Here is a 20,744-nt window from a genome sequence, read left to right on the forward strand (position 1 = left end):
GTTCAGAAGGCAGATCAAAGCTCACACATGTGGCAGCAACCACTGTTGGGGGGAGGGGGGTGGTGGAGGCGAAATTTTAGAACTAAGGTCGAATAAGAGCTACTAGAAGAGATTTAACTAGGTTTGACTGGATCAAGGTTAGCACATCATTCAGAGAGGTTGGTTTTGGTCTTGGAGGGTATTAGAGTCAGTTTTAAGGTCTTCGAATTCGTCCATTGAAGAATCTATAAGGAAGAGAATAGATTTGCAGGTTTTCCTCTCAAGTGGAGAGGTTTTGGCCCTGGCTAGCAACCTATATTTTGTGTTCGTGTTCTTCTTGTTTTTGGTAGCTGGTTGATGATATACACATATAATAATAAGTAACAAAGCTAACAAGTAAAAAGACATCACAAGTAATTATCATGTAAAAAGAAATCACTGTAATCATTGCCCTATAGATTTCTCAATAGAAACGTGGTGTTGACACCAACAAAAATATATTGGAAATCAAGCCACCAGATAAGCTTCCATGTCTCATTAATAATGGAGAAAACAATGCTCCTCTAGTCACACATAGAAACATACTTTTGAATTTTTAAATACATGCATACATAAAAATAAGGCATTATTTTGGAGAAAAATAAATAACATATAGTTAATCAAAAAATATCGTAAAAAAATTGCGACTCATTAATAAAGGAGAAAACAACGCTCCTCTAATCACACATAGAAACATATTCCTGAAATTTTTAAATACATGCATACATAAAATAAGGCAACATTTTGGAGAAAAATAAATAACATATAATTAATCAAAATTGCAAATGCCGGAATATATGGCATGTCCTCCCTTTCCAAAGAAATGTTTTAAAGTAACGGAAGATTGAATTTCTTCAACAAAATTGACACAAATTATATTCCTACTCAATTTCTCCTTTTGAACAATTTCCAGACAACCTATGTCGCTTTCGCCTCTATTTCTTGGTTTCTTAATTTCATCCTTTGCTCCTCCTCTTTCCGGACTGCTTCCGCCATTAATTCATCTATTGGAATTCCTTGATCTTTAAGTTTCTCATAAGCTTCTTCGATAGAAGCCATCGAATAATCATATAAATTCTGCACATCAAAATACGTATCAACTTTGGTAAATCAGGAAAGAAACATTCTCAACACACCAGTGCTATAACTAGTTGAAACATTGCCTAGTAAAATATGCGACCAGTGTGCACAGGATGCCATATCTGGAACATGAAATAATAATTAACCGAGAACAACGTGTGCACAAAAACATATTGTATATAATCATATAAATTCTGCACATCAAAATATGTATCAACTTTGGTAAATCAGGAAAGAAACATTCTCAACACACCAGTGCTATGACTAGTTGAAACATTGCCTAGTAAAATATGCGACCAGTGTGCACAGGATGCCATATCTGGAACATGAAATAATAATTAACCGAGAATAACGTGTGCACAAAAACACATTGTATATAGAAATATTACATTGCAAGCATTGCACGTGGTGCCTAGGTCTCATTTTTAATCATTATTCTTGACAAAATATATTATTGGTTTTCTCACAGATCACCACGTCATTATACTTCTATATTTGTTAGTTTCAGAACTAATAAAGCGCTGGGATTCACTATGTAATGGCCATGTATCAAAAACAACTGAAACTCATTTCCTTAAAGTGCAGAGCAATCCCAGCCAAAGAGATATTGCAGAAGCATGATTAAGAATCACAACACAATGGTGCCTCCAGATTAACTGATTCAAACATGTACCAAGCCCAAGAAGGCAGATTCTTTGAATGTTGAGAAGTTCAGGAAGGCTTTCCTTAACATCAGCACACCCAAAAAATAATGAAATATGAGAAGTGAAGATGTTTGGCAATGGAATAGGGTGATAAACATCCAACCCATCCTTCCATAGGCACAAAAAGGTGTGGAATGTCACAACACGAAGCATATGGAGTCTAGAAAGGCACACACGACACTCAAACGTTTATTTAACAAGGCCAAGGATCTGGCACATAATGATCTTGTGATAAGACCATGGAGAACAACCAATATCACCAAGGCAGATGAAGTAATTAATGCTACATAAATTAATGATGCAAGAACATTTCCAGCTTTGAAAACTATTCTGCAAGCATTTAAATTCATAAATGGGTGTGGAGGACTAATAAGTACTTTGTTAAAATTGGCAACTAGGGCCAAACTCTATATGGGTCACCTTATTTATGACGGCTGATATTTTTCTTAGATTCTTCTATCCGAGAGGTGTAGGATTGATCTAAGGATCATCCGATTCTGACATGTAAAAATTAAAATATGAATTTATTTGTATTATTGACAAATTGTCAAGGTCGGCCAGCAGTCAAAACATGGATTTTTATCCCCAGTTCATCCTCAACGTTGCGTATAGAAGGAGGAGACCTCAAGTGATTATTCCATCATCTCATTTTCACTCATTTCTCTCTCCTCACTTGATTGGGTATGCAAATCTGGCAGCTTTCTCTCACACATGCGAAGGAAGGAAGACTTTTTTGTTTGACTGTGTTGACCAGGTTTGACTGAGTTGTTTATAGGAAGAATTCTGCCATGTTTGACCAGCATTAACTTTTCTGGTCAGGGCTTTATTACTGCTGTCATAAATTATCAGATTTGTAAATTTTGTACTATCTCTCTCTGTTGAACTATTGAAGAATATAAGAAGAATTGATCAAGGGTTTCCCCACATTGGGGTTTGTCCTTGGCTAGTGCCACATCTTGTGTCCTCTTGTCTTGGCTTGTCTTCTACTGTTTACGTTTATGTTCTATTTGTGTTTTACTATCACGCTGATGTGATTCCTAAACTAGATATTGATATTGGGCTAATTAAGAAATTGAATTAAATTGCTCTTAAGCATAGAACATACCAAAAATTAACATGGTTTTAGAGCTAAGGTGAAGACAAAGCCCAAGCAAGAGTGAAAAAGTAATCACCGAAGACAAGGACAAAGGCTTAATGGGTTCCTCATCCCACTTCCCTGTTGAAGACAAGCGTCGTGAAAAATCTGACTATCATGGATGGGAGATGTCTCTTGCTCTGACATTGTAAGAACAAGTGTCGGAATATGTGAGGAGTAAATCCCTGAGCCTCCTTCAAATGCACCAGCTGCTACAAAGAACAAGTACAACAAGGTTGAAGTCAAAGCAAAGAAGATTATTGGAGATTCCATTGACAAGCGTCTGGTGGCCTACATCTCCGATCTAACGCCTCCAAGGAAATCTATGATAGGTTGGTCAACATGTTCAAGGTTAGTGATGCAGATCAAATTTTATTTCTAAAAAATAAATTCAAGGACATTAAGAAGGGAAAGACGTGGATATTCAATCCTACTTCTTAAGGATCACTGAGATCAAGAATGATCTTCTATCGATTGGAGAGGTCATTCCTGACCGGAAACTTACTATCACTACCCTTGGAGGACTCCCACCCAAGTGGTATATATTTAGAACCATTATTCTCAATAACGATCGAATTTTGGGATTTGAAGAATTGATGTCAAGATGCATTCAAGAAGAGACAAGAATGGTGGAGCAAGAAATGCCTTCTAATAGAGGCAACCCCACTTCTTTCTCCGCTCATACCAAAAGGAGAAATAATGCAGGGTCTAAAGGTCATTTCAATGGAAAGCTTGGATCTAAGGGTGGAAAGAAGGGAAGGTGCTTTGTTTGCAATAAGTTTGGCCACTACGCGAGAGAGTGTCCAAATAGAAGGGACACATCACATGATGAAGATCACAATCACTCTAGGGGCAACTTCAACAACAACAATCAAAGGAATGGCAGGTTCAATGGCAAAGGAAAAAGGAATGCAAAACATCAAGGAAATGGTAAACCCTCCAAGAAAGCAAGGAACTCTAGGGAGTGTTGCAGGAAACATCCCCCTGGGATCTAAACCCCGAAATGCGATCCATATAGATGTGTGGGGGAAGCGTCGTCCGAAACGCAGTTCGAAAAAACCGAAACGCGTTTCGGACTTATAAACACGCTTCCTGGAAATCCCGGAAGCGCGTGTCCGAAGCGTGTTTCGGTTTTTTCGAAGCGCGTTTCATACGGCGCTTCGATCGTATGAAGCGCTGCGCTTTGGAGGGCGAATCGTACGGATCGTGTACGATTCCGTACACGCTTCCTCTTTTTCATCCATGCGGCCAAAAAATCATTGTTTTTTTAATTTTTTTAAATTTTTGTGTATGTTGGCTTGTTGGGGGTGGGTCCACCTTGGGTTAAGGTGAGGAATGAATGGATTAAAGCCCCCATTCATCCCTCATTTACTCACTTTGAGTTTATGACAATTGGAAAAGAGAAGAGCAGAGAGGAGAAAAGAAGAGAAGAGAGCTTGGAGGAGTGGAGGAGGAGCTAGGAGAAGGAGGAGTGAAGGAGGACTTCATCTACAAGAGCTAAAGAGATAAGTGCAAACCCCAAACTCCCTTATTGTTTTGACATCTTTTTTGTATTTTTCTCCTCCCTCTCCTACTCTTTCCCATTGTTTCTACTTGCTCATTTACTTGCAGGTTGTCCACCACCTATATCCATATTCCAATATGGTGTTTTTTTGGCTTCTATTTATCATTCCACTTTTGGTTTTAATGATGGCAAGGGGGAGTAGGAATAGAAGGGAAGAAGCATAAGAGGACAGTAGTCCCAATATGAATGACCCAATGTATGATGAGGAGGAAGGGTTTGAAGAGGAAGGGGATGAAGTTGAACCTGAAGGGGAAACTGAAACACTAGAGGAGAAAGCTATATTAACACCTTTGTGACCAAGTTTGAAGGGGGGAAGGGTGATGGAAGCTACAAATTTTTGTGCGCTCATGGTTGTCATGGAGGAAAACCATTTAGTGGTTCATATACCCGTGTGAGGAGGCATCTTTGTGGGGTGATGGACAATGATGATAAAAAGGGTGTTGTGGGGATACAAATTTGCCCAAACATTTCATCTGAACAAAGAAGAAATACATCCAAATAGAGGAGGTTGCACAACAAAAAAGCAAGAAACAAAAAACTCATTCTGAATCAAGTGCAACCTCTAGATTTGGTAGCTCATCTCCTCATGGTACTTCTAGAAGCTCTGGAAGTAAAAGAACAATAGAAAATTTCCTTAATGTTGTTGGGAGGGATGATGTGGATGGAAAGATAGTCCAATTTCTTTGTGCTTGTGGTGTACCATTCAATGTGCTTCGCTCTCCTTATTGGCATGAAATGGTAAAGGCCATCAATGAAGCCCCAAAAGGATACAAGTCCCCCAACTATGAGAAAGCTAGAACAGTGTTATTAGAAAGAGAAAAAGCAAAGGTTCAAAGAGCTTTCACACGTTTTACAAATGAGTGGGTAGATTGTGGGGTATCCATTGTATCAAATGGGTGGACAAATATTAGAAACCCACATTTGATAAATGTTCTTGGTGTTTCTGCTAGTGGTGCAGTATTTATTACATGTCATGACTCCTCCATCAGTGCATCTTCACAAAACATTGCAGATCTCCTATTGCAATCAATCAAAGATGTTGGTTCGAATAATGTGGTTCAAGTGATTACAGATAATGTAGCAAATTGTAAGGCAGCAGGAAAAATTATTGAGCGTACTCATCCACACATCTTTTGGTTTGGGTGCTTAGTTCACACATTGAACCTTTTGATGCATGATATTGTGAAGCATAAAGAATGTGGGTGGATTAATGAGCTTTACAGGGGAGGGAAGAAACTCATTAAATTCATCACAGGGCATACAAGAGTAAACTACTTCTATGGCACTTACTCCAAGTTGCAGTTGCTTAAACTTGCAAAGACAAGATTTGCCAGTTATTACCTCACCTTTAGGCGGCTAGTGAAGGTGAGACAAGCTTTAACTAATATGGTGTGTGCTGAAACATGGGATGAAATTAACACTGATAGAGATGGTGCTAGTGCAGCGAAGGACACTATTCTTGACATGTACTTTTGGTCACAGGTTAAATATGTTTTGCAATTCACCAAACCAAGTTATTAGATGATCAAGTTTGGAGATTCAGATCGACCAATAATTGGGGAGGTGTATGAGCAAATGGATAGTATGTTGGGGCAGATTAAAGACATTGTTGAGCCTAAAGATATCACCTTGTACAATTATATTCATGCAGAGGTGGAAAACTGATGGGAAATGCTAAATGTTCCATTGCATGCATTAGCATATGTTTTGACACCTAAATACTATCATCCATCATGGCTTTCAACACCAGCACCTTGGGGGGGGCCAACAGGAGAAAACCACACCAAGATCAAGAGGTTCACAAAAAACATATGATTTCATTGAGTAAATTAATCCTTGATGAGGAGGAGGCTGCCATGGTACGGAGACAGTTGAGCAACTATACGCTTAACACTGGTCCATTTGGGAGCATGCATGCAATTAGAGATCAAGAGACTTTTTCTTCTCATGAGTGGTGGAACATGCATGGTGGGGCTACTCCACTTCTACAAACTTTGGCATTGCGAGTGCTATCACAGGTGGTAAACATTGCTTCTGCAGAGGGGCGTTGGAGCTCTTATTCTTTCATCCACAGTGTTAAAAGGAACAGGTTAAGTTTAGACCGCGTAGAGAGCTTGGTTTATGTTCATTACAACTTGTGATTATTGTCCCATTACTGTGATGATGCAAAGACTAATAAAGACCTTAAGATTTGGGACAAGAATCCAGAGGAGCCCAATTTGGAGGATGGAGTGTTGTGATTAGAGCAATTAAAGGATGCTCTTAACCAGGTATGTCCATCGTGGTATGAATTTTCCTTATAAAGCATTTCTCTAATTCATGTTTTTAATTTTTTTTGTTAACTGGAGTTTTTTTTTGTATGAATTTTTTGAGCGATTCCAGGATGATGATTTTCGTGTTGAGATGCCACCCCATCTGGTCCCTTGGTTCCTAGGTTCCATGGTTCAACACCAACAACAGGGGGTTCATCTTCATCAGTTTTAGTGCCACTGCCACAACTTCCACAGGCACCATCTTCTTCATTGCCACCACGTGGAGGCCCGCCACCACGTTCTCTTCGTGGTGGAAGGAGGAGAGATTAGTAGATATATTCACAATTTACTACTTTTGTCATACATTAATCATTAGACTTGTAGGCTTCTAAATTTGAACCTTTTTTTGTCTTGGCACTGACCAAGTGACATATTTTGTAAACATTATTATTTGAATTCTGGACATGACAAATGTTGACAGTTGCTCACTTGCTAGATAAATCATAATATGCTCTATGTTTTATGTTTTATGTTTTATAATATGCTTAAATGTTTTATGTTTTGTAATATGCTTAAAAATTTGATGTATGTTTGTAATTGCTAGAATGTAGATGGTTGATGTACATACTAGTAATTACAATGGAATCATGGATGCCATATCTATCTTGATTTATGCAAAAATATGCATGTTTTTATGTCTTATACAACTAATTTGGTATTTGGGATGTTTGTTTTGAGTATAAATGCAATATATATATATATATATATATAGTGGACACTTCGCTTCCTAGATTTTTGGAAAATGACGCTTCCGCGTCCTTGCTTCCAAAAAACGTCCTCGCTTCGTGCAACATTGACTCCATGTATCAAGAATCAAATGTTGTTAAAAATAAGACAAAGGAATACTATCTTATATCGGCCCTCTCCACTACCTCTCTTTCGGACACTTTGGGGAATTGACTAATTGATAGTGGTGCCTCAAGGCACTTCACTGGGTACAAGGAAGCTCTCTCTAATCTGATAGAGGAGACAAACTTGGAGATTATTCTTGGAAATGATGCCACCTATCTAGTGAAGGGCGTAGGGAATATTACCCTTCAATTGAATCAAGGTAACACGATTCACTTACAAGAAGTTCTATATGTCCCTGATCTCAAGAAGAACCTGGTGTCAAATTCGACTATGGAAGACAAAGGATACAAGGTGGCATTCATCGATGGAAAGGTACGTGTTTGGAAAAGAAATTTTAAAGATGTTTTTACTCTTGGGTTTCGGATTAACACTTTGTATCAAGTTGGAAGAAGTTCAATGGGAGTCATGCCTTGCGACACATCTCTACAATCCGAACTATGACACCAGAGGTTTGCCCATCTTCATTATAAGGCTCTTCTTGATGTGAGAGATGGTGGTAGGTATGCCTGTATTCAAAGTAGAGCATGAAGGTATATGTCCAGGTGGTGCCGAAGGAAAAATTACAAGGGGACCATTCCCCTCAAGTAATAGAAAGACCACCGATATATTGCACTTGATCCACTCCGACATATTTGGTATAATGCCCGTAAACTCTTTGGGAGGATACTTGTAGTATATCACTTTTACGGATGACTATTCTTACAAGACTTGGACTTACTTCTTGAAAAAGAAGGATGAAGTGTTCACTGGGTTCTGTCACTTCAAAGCCATAATCGAAAATCAGTCCGAGAAGAGAATCATAATATTGAGGACTGATAATGGGACTGAGTACGAATCAAATGAATTCCATGACTATTGAAGAGAAGTTGCATTAAGAGGGAGACCACAACACCATACACTCCTGAGCAGAATGGTGTGGTTGAAAGGAAGAATCGTACTATTATGGAAGTTGTTCGTGCCATGCTTCATGATCAAGGGCTTCCGAAGTTTCTATGGGTCGAAGCTGCAAATACTGTCGTGTATGTTCAAAACCGATGCCTACATCAAACATTGGACTCCAAGACTCCCAAATAAACATTCACTAGTAAGAAACCCGATGTCTCTCATTTTACAATTTTTGGAAGTCCCGTATATTTTCACGTGCCGAAAGAGAAAAGAAACAAATTGGGTGCATCTGGAAAGAAAGGAATCTTTGTGGGCTATAGCGAAAATTCTAAGGGTTATAAAATTTATGTAGCTGGTCAAAGGGAAGTTGAGATAAGTCATGATGTCACCTTTGATGAAGATATGGCTCTTAGCAAGATCAAATAGGAAGTCTATGTGGAACATCCCGAGGGGTTTGAGGTTCATGACCGGGAATCTCATGTATGCAGGTTGAAGAAGACTCTCTATGGCTTGAAGCAAGCACCTTGGGCTTGTTATGAGAGGATTGATAGCTATCTAATGAAGTTGAGATTCACCGGGAGTGAAGCCGATCCAAACCTTTAAGGTTGAAGATGATAAACCTCTCATACTGGTACTTTATGTGGACGACCTCTTTCTGACAGGTGCAGACCCTCTCATTCACAAATGTAAAACGGAGTTGGCTTCCGAATTTGAGATGAAGGACCTAGGACTGATGCACTACCCCCTAGGGTTGGAGGTCTGCCAAAAGCCAGGAGAAATTTTCCTATCTCAAGGAAAATATGTTGTGAAGATTTTGGAAAGATTTGGGATGGTGGACTGCAAGCCTGTGACTACCCCGATGGAACTTAACTTCAAGAAGTTATGTGGTAGTGTTGTTGGACCTGAATTGGGAAATGCTTCTGAGTATCGTCAACTCATAGGAGCACTGATGTTCTTGGTGAACTCTCGTCCAGATATATGTTTTGCAGTTAATACATTGAGCCAATATATGGTTGAGCCTCATCACACACATTGGATTGGTGTCAAGCATCTTCTGAGATATCTTCGCGGCACAATCACTCATGGACTGAGATATACTACCGGAGACGTGAGGCTGCATGGTTATTCTGATGTTGATTAGGCTGGCAGTGTGGTGGATCGTAAAAGCACGTCTGGGTGCTACTTTTCTTTAGGTTCTGCTTCGATATCCTAGATGAGCAAGAATCAGAAATCAATTGCTTGAGCACCGCTGAGGCCGAATACATCGCTATGAGTATGGCTTCCTGTGAAGTTGTCTGGTTGAGGAAGCTCTTCAGTGAGTTGTTTGGACATGTGCTGGATACCACCGTGACCCTCTGCGACAACTAGAGTGGGATACGATTATCAGAGAATCTCATATTTCATGATTGCTCCAAGCACATCGATATTAGGTACCACTTTATCCGGGATATGGTACAACGAGGAGCAATAAGGCTCCATCACATTGGGACTGATGAGCAGGTCACCGACATTCTGATAGAGCCCCTGGGAAAGGTCAAATTCTTGACTTTTCGAGAAAGACTAGGATTCGTGGAGAGACTCTCTTATAAGGGTCTTGTATGATATAGACTTTGAGCTCTGGGAGCTCCGGGGGGCTTGGGGTACTTCTTGGAGCGATGAAGAAACCACAGGGTGAGTGTTTCAGCGTTCCCTTAGCGGTTTGCTATGTACAGGGTGAGTGGTTCAGCTTTCCCCTGTGATACCCCATGGCAACATGTAAACAGGAAGAATGGTTCATCCTTCTCCTGTTGAGACATCCTACCTATGCAGTCTGGACTTATGGGAAGTACCTCTCATTTGGCCAATGAGTAGGGAAATGAGGATAGGGACCATAGTACTATCGATGGACGCATTGTGTATTAACGTACTCCCTATGCTAGGATGATATTGATCTAGGATCAATTGGAACTGACTTTGGGTAAGTAAGAGTGGTATGACACACTCTCTCTATTGGAACTAACTTCGGGTCAGTAGAGAATGGTATGATACATTCTCGATCACTTCTTCTTCTTCATAGTTCAGCAGAGCAGTGCATTGATGGCATAGATAGTACCGACTGGCAGATGGATTAGCAGATGGAGTTCTCCCTAGTTGAGAGGGAGTGTTAAAATTGGCAACTAGGGTCAAACTCCATATGGGTCACCTTATTTATGACAGTTGATATTTTTCTTGGATTCCTCTCTCAGAGAGGTGTATGATTGATCTAAAGATCATCCGATTCCGACATGTAAAAATGAAGACATGAATTTATTTGTATTATTGACAAATTGTCAAGGTCAGCCAGCAATCAAAACAGGGTTTTTTACCCCCCAGTTCATCTTCAATGTTGCATATAAAAGGAGGAGACCTCAAGTCATTATTCCATTATCTCATCTTCACTCATCACTCTCTCCTCACTTGATTGGGTATGCAAATCTGGCAGCTTTCTCTCACACGTGCGAAGGAAGGAAGACTTTTCTATTTGAGTGTGTTGACCAAGTTTGACCGAGACGCAGGGAGACTGTTTTGGGTTGCGTTGACCTCTCCTTGACTGCGCTTTGTGTGTGGCTGCTTCTCCTTGGCATGCCACAGATTTTGGCACAGAAATCAAGGTAATCTGACCAATGTTGACTACCCTAGTTAGCGAGTATGTAATAGAGAGGCAAGAATAGTGCCGAGGACCAGTGCAAAGATCAGAGAGGAAGATGCAGAGCCACTCAGGAAGACGCAGAGGCAGCAAGACTGCGCAATCACTGGAGGGCCTGCATGGGTGCCGTAGAGAGGCCAAGTATTGATGCAGTGAGGCAAAGTGCTGACGCAGAGGGTCTGGGAGCGACGCAGAGGCTAGTTGGACTGACATTGAGCCTAGGGGAGGTGCCGGAGAATTTATCTCTGTTGGGTAAGCCAGTTTGGCACCCTAGTTGTACTCAAGAAAAGCTGATTAAAAAAATCCTATTCTGCTGCATCGGTTTTCCCGCATTGGGTTTTTCTGGGGACAATTGTCCAAAAATAACTGGGTTGATGTGTTTGATTCTTGTGCATGCATTTTTTTCTGTATAATGGTGTGATATCTACAGTAGGATTTATTTTAATATTTACTGAAGGGATTTCATAAATAACTTATTGAAGAATAAGTAGGTAAAATAAATCAGTTGTTGCAGTAATAGAATTTTCACAGGTATTAGGCTTGCCCAGAGAGCATACTAGATCAACCCGTGTACATGCTACAGAAGTGACTTGCAGCAATGTTAGGTGGCAACCCTCCTAGAGTCTCGATGTGTTGTCCTTTGAAGGACTAAGGGGCAACTAGTGAGCAGTACGGGAGCAAAGGACCGGCAAGACAAGATATGACCTCGAAGCTGCAACGAAGTTTGTCATTGTATCTTGTATACCATAGACTATTGTATTATTCTGATTAGTTTAATATAACAAAGATTGGGTTGTACATTATTGTACAATATTTGTTAAAAATTGTTTATACATGTGTACATGTGATTTATTACTTTATATTTTCCATTGTGCAAAGTAGTTCTGGTTGAGAATCTTGGTTTGGTAGCGTCAGTGATTTTAAGATTCTAACCTAAACCCAAGATCGTGGAAATTCAACAGATCTGCCCTCAATCGAACCACAGAACCCAAAAGAAAAATAAACAAAACAGAACCCCAATCTTCTTCTCTATTTTGTGCCTCAGATGACCGAAAGTTTCAGAGGTAAAACATAAGGAAACTTCATTGAGATTTGATTTATTATGAGATTATATTACGTCTTCTTTTATAGACATATGTGTGAGAAAAAAGGGGTTTCTACGATGAACATTGGAGATGACTTGAGGAGTTTAAATTCTTTTAAAATAAATATTAACTTATCTAATTAACTTGTTATCTTAAGCCCTGTTTTCGCCCAGATTGTACAGGCACCATGACAACCACTCAAGGCGAGTGTTGTCACTATGATCCCTGCCCACTCCGTTCTAGTTGTCTCCCAATAGCGGACTATGGGGGGTAGTCCCTATGGAATGAGGTGAAGGAAGACAAGTTGGAAACCAACTTGTTTGGGAGACACAGATGAGTGGCCTAGCTACTTGGTAGAATTTTAGCAAGATTAATGATTAGATTAGATTTTCAAGTATGAGACCAGTACCTTACAGAGTCAAAATTCTTACTTAATGTCAATAAATTCCAAGTAACCAGATGGACACCCGTTGCTTGAATGATCGATTATCCTATATGATGTGCAAATCTTAGAACCTAGGTGTGATGCAATGATCTTGGTTATTTTTATTTATATACCTAACCTAAATAGAACCTCTCCCTTAACTGTTTTGAGAAACAATCTTCAGAGCAAGTTGTGAAATGGAATCCAACAGGAAGCAAGAAGTGCCTTGATTAACAATACCTTCCCTGTGTTCCACCCACCCAGTACCTCCAGCGCTACAAAGACTGTGGCTCTGACAACTGCAAGGTCACTGTGTTAACCACAAAGAAGAGTTGAATCCCTCAAGCTAATTGGAAAAAGGGTGCCCAAGAGTCTATCAACCTAGCTTATGCTAAGACGTAAGTTCTTAATGCAGGCTAGATCCTAGAATGCTTGTGCAAGATAGATTGAGTGTACTTATCTTGAGTTAAGATTGGATTATGTTATTTAAGTACTTAATGTGAATATTCTTATAGTAAGAGTACTTAACAATGATGAGATAACAATCTTAAACAAGAGAAATACCTAAAAATCAATGTTCCACCAAGTTTCGGGGACGAAGAGGCAAGGGAGTGGAGATATGTAGGAGCGGCCTATGCAAAAGCTCCCCACCAATTTTTAGGAAACGTGGAGGGACGTCAACGTCTTAAGAACTTATAAATATAAAATATAAATCGAGGAATCATATAACTGAAACAAATTTAAAACAAAAAGCATGATCATTGATATCATTATCATATAAATTATAATCATACATCATACATGTAATTTTGTAACTATACAGTGTAACTACTAGTCTACTAACTTACTAACAATGCACAATGAAAATAAACTATAAAATTATAAACTTTTAAACTTTTAAACTTTAAAGTTTAAACCATATTGATGTTCCACTTCCAACTATGAACATTGAATTTTGAATAATATAAAAGTCAAGTCTTATACATCAGCGGCAGTGTTCCGTTCAACGAAGGAGCAGACAAAAGGCTGCTTGGCGATAGCGGCAGTGTTCAGTTCAACGAAGGAGCAAACAGAAAATGAAATGTGAAATGAACATAATGTAAACCCTTCCCAGTCGGTCAACAAATATTGAAAATTACAATTTTTTTGTTTCATAAAAAAATTGAGAATTTTTTCTTGGGAAACGACCCTTCAAGACCCCTTAAGACCCCTTTTGCCTAAGAAACGACCCCAATTGGAGGAAACGACCCCTTTCAAGTTTCCTCGCGTACCCTGTTTTTTGGGAGGGTGGGGAAACATCCCCCTCTCGTCCCCAAGTCCCCAGAGCGCGAGGGAGCTAGGAAACTCGATTCCCTGGTGGAGGGACGTGACCCCGTGGAACACTGTTAAAAATACAAGTGCCAATATTCAACAATATTCCACAAGATGGTTTGAAAATGACAAATAATCAATGAAACTTAAGATGTCAAATGCTTAAGATAAATAACCAACATATCAAAGCCTCTTAAGATTATGACAACTATCCCATGATTCCTTAATAATGCCAAAATATCAAAACAAAACTGTCAATTAGATTCCACAAATCCAATGAGTTAGAGCTAAAGTGTAGGAGTGTTTTTAGTGCAAAATTCAGAAATTTTTGTAAACTTAGAATGAGACAAACAAGTGTTAAATCTCAATAATCAAATCAGCAGTAACTTCAGAAAATTTCAGCACTTTATTACTGTTATGACAGCAGCAAGAAAGTTACTTTCGATCATAAGATCTTCCCAAACATATGAAGCATAAAATTTTCTAATGACCAGCAAAGGTAAATTTATGTGTTTAGCTCATTTTATGATGATGTATTCAGTGATATATCAGATATGAAACAAGCTATTACAACAGTACATAAACTAACATATCAGCAAGCTAAATATGCCACAACCAATGTCCAAAATAGGAAAAAATTATCAAACTTGAAAAAATCAATTTTTGGGGCTTTTAGAAAGTATGAGTCGTAAAATTCCATAACTGATTTTGCGACTTATGCAGTAAATTCCAGCGAACAGAAAATTAGATCTACGCTAGATCTAACATGCCCAAGTGACAAAAATTCATGAAAATGTAGATTTTGCGATTTTAAGTGATTTTGACCAAAGTTATATGTGATTTTAGGGCCTAATTATCACTGTTATAATAAATTAGAGACAAAACAAAGGTTTAGAGATCAAACCCTAGGCCCAAAGTTTTGAAGATCAACTTGCTCAAGTAGCCCAAAATTTATCCAATGATCTTGCCCCTGAAAACACAAGTTTTTGAGTAACTTTCTCCTGCAAAACCACCAAGGAATCAGTCTTGAAAATTTCAAAGATGTAACAAGGGTAGGCTAGGGAAAAATAGGCCAAGAAAGGCCAACGCTAGGACTACAAAGGCTAGCATTGGGGAAGGAGGCTAGGAGGGCAGATCAAGGGGCAAAGAGGCAAGAGGAGTCCACAAAGATGCAACGCTAGAGGGAGAGAGACTCACAAAGCTTAACGTTGCGGTGAAAGAGTCAAACAGTTAGGGTTTAGGGGCTAAAGAGCCCACGGCCTGCCCTAAGGCAGTTGTCTAGGGCCTCAAAGGGAGGTTGAGGCTCTTTGAGCCCACGGCCAAGCCACTTAAGGCCTTAAACACTTTGCGCAGTGGCTAGGTGTTGAGAAATGTAACTAGGTTCAGTCTTCAAAAATGTTTTTGAGTCATTTTGTAATGTACTTGTTAAAAGAATGAAAAAGAAAAAATTTATTCTTATTACAAAGACTTATTAAAGCATGGGTTTCATGCTTGGGTCATCTTTTATTAGTCAAAGCCCCCATTGTGGACTCCTAGGATTTATATTGAGTCAATAGAGTCATTGTACATTTTATGAGACCCTTCCTGGGCTTTTGAATCATGCAAAAAGATTTATTATTGAGTCAAATTAGGTATTTGACACCTCCACACCAAGTCGACCTCAAGGAGATTAGGTCGGCCTCAAACAGGGCAATTCGACCTCACCTCAAGCCTATATATAAAAGTAGATCCAATTCATTTGGAGTATTCTCTCACTCACACACAAGTTCGATATCCAGAAGAATGAGCTGGAAAAGTGTGAATCAGGAAAGGAGGCTAAAAGAAGTTTGAAGTTGGAGAAAGGGGGAAAGAGAAAATCGAAATTTTGGGCTATCTATCTCTCTCTCGTTTGGATTCCTCTAGGAGATCGAAGTTTTCCTTGTCAAGTCGAAGTTGTTGTTGTTGCCATTTGTTGGGTCGAATTGTTGTTGCTTCAAGGTCAAAGTTGCTAGAGGAGGAGGTTGACTTGGTGGTTGGAGGAGGTCTGTGTCTAGGTTGAAGAGTCTCAAGAAAACTAATAAAGGAAGAGATTTTGACTGGGTTTTCCCCTAGATAGGGGTTTTTTCCTAGCAAAGTGCCTACAACTTGTGTCTTGTATTTTTGTGATCTTCATACATACATAATTTGGTAATTTCTTGATGAAAGATAATATAACAAAGAAGTAAAAGAAGCCAACATAAATCACAAGTAATTATCAAGAAAGAGAAATCAAATTCTAACTCTACTAGCATTGATTTCTCAACACTAAGATGGGAGACTAAGATCTTTAGGGCTCACGGCCTGCCCTAAAAGGGACGAAAAGGCTAACGTTGGGCCTTTTTAGACTGACGCAATCCAAGGAGGGGAGATGTTGGCTCTAGGAGAAGTTGGATCTAGGCCCGGGAGTTTTGAAAAGTGAAACCCTTCCTTCAAAAAAGTATTTCTCTTCTGGATCTGAATTTTGCCGCAATGAAATCTTCAATGGATAGCCCTGCAAAATTTTCTAGAGACTAGATCTTACCGTCAAGGGACTAGATCTAGCTCTACCTTAGCTTGATCTCTTGATTCAACTAGCAAAAATGAAAATAAGACACCCAAACCCCAAATATATATACAAAAATCTTTGAAACCCCAAAACCCAAGTTAAAAAAAAAAAAAAAAAAAAAAAAAAAAAAAAAAAAAAAAAATTACAAATTATATTTACAAAATTTATTACAAAATTACAAAAAATACAAGGGTTTTATAAATTAAAATTTTTGAGAAATATATTTTCATGACTTTTTTTTATAAATGGCTAAAAAACGCTTCAAAAACCCCATGCACACTATATCTTTAGCAAAGATTTAATACGCCATATAAATACTTAGGATCCAAGGAAAATGATATTTTCCCACAGTTTGTGAACTTGGAGACCAAGGACTGCAAACACTATGTATTTATCTCAAAATCATCATATATAAGCACAACATAGGAAGCCCAAAGTCAATCCATACCACAAATCAACAAACACGTACACCTCGAGTTGCACCCCAAAAAATCTTTATTATGATAGAAAAAATAGTTCCCAGCGAGACAATAGTTTACACAAATGCTTCAGCAACAATTTCTTAGCCAAAAATCAGATGGATAGAGACTCAAATGACTCTAATTTATAGGTAAATCCTCCAAGTGAAAAATAACAGCAAGTTTCCTTGATCTTTGTCAAAATAATCTTGACGTTGAAAAATACTTCATCATCTTTTAATCTTAGCCGATGAATTTTTATTTTTGAGGAATTTTCGAATTTATCATTTAATTTCACTCACTCGGCCCCATACCGTGTAGGGTGTAGTTTGGTAGGGTAGAGGGTGTATTTATTAGAGTTCGTAGGGTCTATTTCGAGGTCTATTTCGAGGGCCACGGTTGGGTCTAGTTTAGGGGCGAGGTCTCCTGTCTCTTCTTATTGAAATGATGTTCTCTTTCTCAAGGCAATCACTTCTAGCTGCACCAACCATAGCTTCATCACGCTGTTGCCCCCTAATTATAGTAGGCTAGCTGCACCGACAAGAGCTAATTGCTGCACTGAAAGGAGCTTCATTCATGTACCGATGTACCAGAGCTTCATGCATCGACCATAGTTTCATGCACTCACTGAGGATAGGTTCGAAGAGTGCTTCCCATTGGATTAGTCCCTCCCTGTGAGTGTCTGTAGGACCTCCTGATCGGTATAGATCGGTAAGGCTGCCAACGCTCAAGTTGTCATTCGTCCGTTCGTTGTACTGCCCCTTTCTGCTTATGTGGGCAATCAATGCAATCAATCGGGCCACTTCCCATCACTGACTGTCATTCCCTTTTCATTAGCTCAAAATTAATTATTTTGAACCAATTTCCTCAAAAATTTGACTTTGACTTAACCACCAAGGCCCAAAGATCCAATTTTTCTTGAAATATTGAATATTCCCTTGATGGAGGACCTCCAAAAATTAATTTTTTTAAGACTCACGAATTTTTCACTTGAAGAATTTAATTTTCTTAAAACATTTAATTTTGACTCTAACTAATTAAATTTATGGCTTAAGATTTTAATTTAATTTAGCCAGAAAATTTAAATAATTGACACATAAAGGGATTAAATATTTTTTTCATCCTCTTATATTTTGACCATGGTGTTTAAGTATGAGGGAACATACATTAAAATATTTTTTACATAAGATTTACAATTTCAACCCTCAAAGAGGGAATACTCGTTCAGCTTAAACCCTCACAAAACATACCCAATCTGTGACACAATATGAGCTAGTAGACCAAGTGATTTGTAATAAAATAATTTAGCCAATTTGCTTAAATTATTCCCAAATCACTTTTAAATAAGACTCAACTAAAACACTAAGATTCACCTAAGACTTTGACGAAGAATTACACCCTAGCTTTGTGGTGAGACTGGAGGGAAAAATTTTGCCGATCATCCATGTTTAAAAACACAAATGAATCAGTGAGACAAAAAACCTCCTAGAATGAAACTCTCGCTAAATAATAGGCTTACTTAAGTTGTTACATACATTCATAGTCTTACTAGCATCATTCACATTACATAACTTGCAGAATGGGTTTACAATGAAATGTGAACTGTTGATAGATGATCCAATCCTGTTGAAAAAATTTGGTACTTTCGCTTCCTTGGAACTTTGAAAAAATTTGTGCAACATATGGCTCCATATGGGGACATGTTGCTTCCATGAAGTAACGTGAGAATCCTAGAATCCTATATCCAAGAAAACAGAAGTCCATCAAATAGATATCCGTTCAAATCGAAATCATCATGCAGATATAGAAAATATTGTTGGGATAGAAAAATATACTCTAACAAACTGAAATATAAAAGACATAATAAAAATATGTGAAATAAAACTATCTAATGACATGAAATAAAAAGGGATAGGGTGAGAGATACTATACAAAACGATGCCCTATGGCATCAGATGTCATTAATGAGGCTGGTTGACTGGTAGATCAATAGGTTGTTTTTCAATTGTCCTCTGTTGATATTTGACCCTATCCGGTTGGTGTAACTGCTTGGTTGGATGGTGTTGTCATTGATGTCAACCCATGGAGTTGACTGGGTTTGACTTTGACCAAAAACACCAGTGATTGATGTCAAATGGTTAATGAACACTTCTTAGTAATTGTAGGATTATATCAAGATGGCAACTATATTGTTGGATGGTTAAAAACCCAAGTTCTAGGGTTTGGGTTCCCTGACTGAGGATGCATTCCAATTTTGTCGAGGGTTTTTTGCAAGGTCAAAATATTGAATTTGACTTGGATATCCACATCATTGGATTCTCTCGGAAAGATGTTTCATTTGGCATGTAGTCAGAGGCCCCACATTCTGGGCTAAAACCCCAAGGGGTGGTGAATTGGCCTATTTTCATTGGTTGTGGGCATCTGAATTAGGCATGAAGGATCTTTGTCATCTTTTGTGGAAGACTTACCTTAAATAAAGTGATCACACAACCATAGGACATATATATGAACTATTGCTTGTTATGAAACCAGCTCACAAAAATATAGAAAAGAGAGATCCACGCCTTAGAATTCAGCCTCTTCGAGGGGGCAACATCCTTTACATTACATAAATGAACAATTCTTGGATGATACAAATGACAAAACCTCCTTTCTATATATAGGAGTCTAGGGAGTCACAATATAATCTAGCCGACCTAACAATAATAATATAAAGCCACAAAAATAACAATAGAGGGATTCTATGGGGCACAGAAATAACAATATGGGGGTAATAGGGGCACAACAATATAAATAAGGGGTATAACTACAATAGTAATGGGGTAATCACTAGTATTATAGGGACCCAACATGCCCCTCTCCTTCAAAAAAAGTGTTGTCCTCAACGCTTGAGTAGTTCTGGATACTTCTACATAAAATTCTCATCCTCCCATGTGGAATCTTCAGCAGATAAGTTCTTCCACTTGATAAGATACTCTGAAATTGATCGATTTCGTAGCTGTCGAGTTCTTGTTTCTGTGACTGCTTCCGGTTCCAATATAATTTTTCCTTCCTCGTCAAGTTCTGGCAATATTGTTTGAATTGGGAGCTTGTCACCTATAACCTTCTTTAAACATGAAACATGGAAAACTGGGTGCAATCGAGAAGCTGCAGGAAGCTCCAATTTGTATGCCATAGTACCAATCTTTTGCAACACCTTGTACGGACCATAATACTTTGGTGATAATTTATTATCCTTCTTAGCTTGCTTTAGGGACATTTGCTTATATGGTTGTAGCCGTAGGAATACCCAATCACCTACATCAAAACTTCTTTCACTGCGATGTTGATCTGCCTGTTGTTTCATTCTATTTTGTGCCAACGCGAGGTTATCCTTTAAGAGTTGGAGGACTTGTTGTTGATGCTCGATGTGATGTTCCACTGCCTGAACCTTAGAATTTTCTCTTAAATATGATGTGATGGATGGTGGTTGATACACATAAAGTGCCATAAATGGGGTCATTTTTGTTGCTGTATGGAAGGAAGTGTTATACCACCATTCAGCCAGAGGCAACCATTTGACCCATTGTGTCTGCTTATCAGATACAAAGCAACGAAGATATCCTTCCAAACATTTGTTTACTATCTCAGTTTGCCCATCAGATTGAGGATGATAAGATGAGCTATGAGCTAACTGAGTACCAAGACA

The 20,744-nt window shown here is 38.6% G+C and overlaps 1 protein-coding gene across 3 annotated transcripts in view; it reads right to left on the reverse strand.

Moving 5' to 3' along the window:
• Window positions 1-646: 646 nt before the first annotated feature.
• The window catches only part of LOC149162852 (histone-lysine N-methyltransferase ATXR3-like protein), a 224,856-nt gene continuing 204,758 nt past the window's right edge, over window positions 647-20,744 (reverse strand). For 2 of the 3 annotated variants that reach the window (XM_089437410.1, XM_089437409.1), the window contains one exon: window positions 647-1,095. In XM_089437410.1, the coding sequence (XP_089293536.1) occupies window positions 937-1,095 (159 nt within the window). In that variant the 3' untranslated portion in view covers window positions 647-936. The remainder of the gene's footprint in view (window positions 1,096-20,744) is intronic. The other variant, XM_089437411.1, reaches the window with a different exon arrangement.

The sequence above is a fragment of the Pinus tabuliformis genome, chromosome 5_2, assembly GCF_031772625.1.
Source record: "Pinus tabuliformis cultivar Carrire ecotype Pingquan chromosome 5_2, CPIR1, whole genome shotgun sequence".
Taxonomy (NCBI): domain Eukaryota; kingdom Viridiplantae; phylum Streptophyta; class Pinopsida; order Pinales; family Pinaceae; genus Pinus; species Pinus tabuliformis.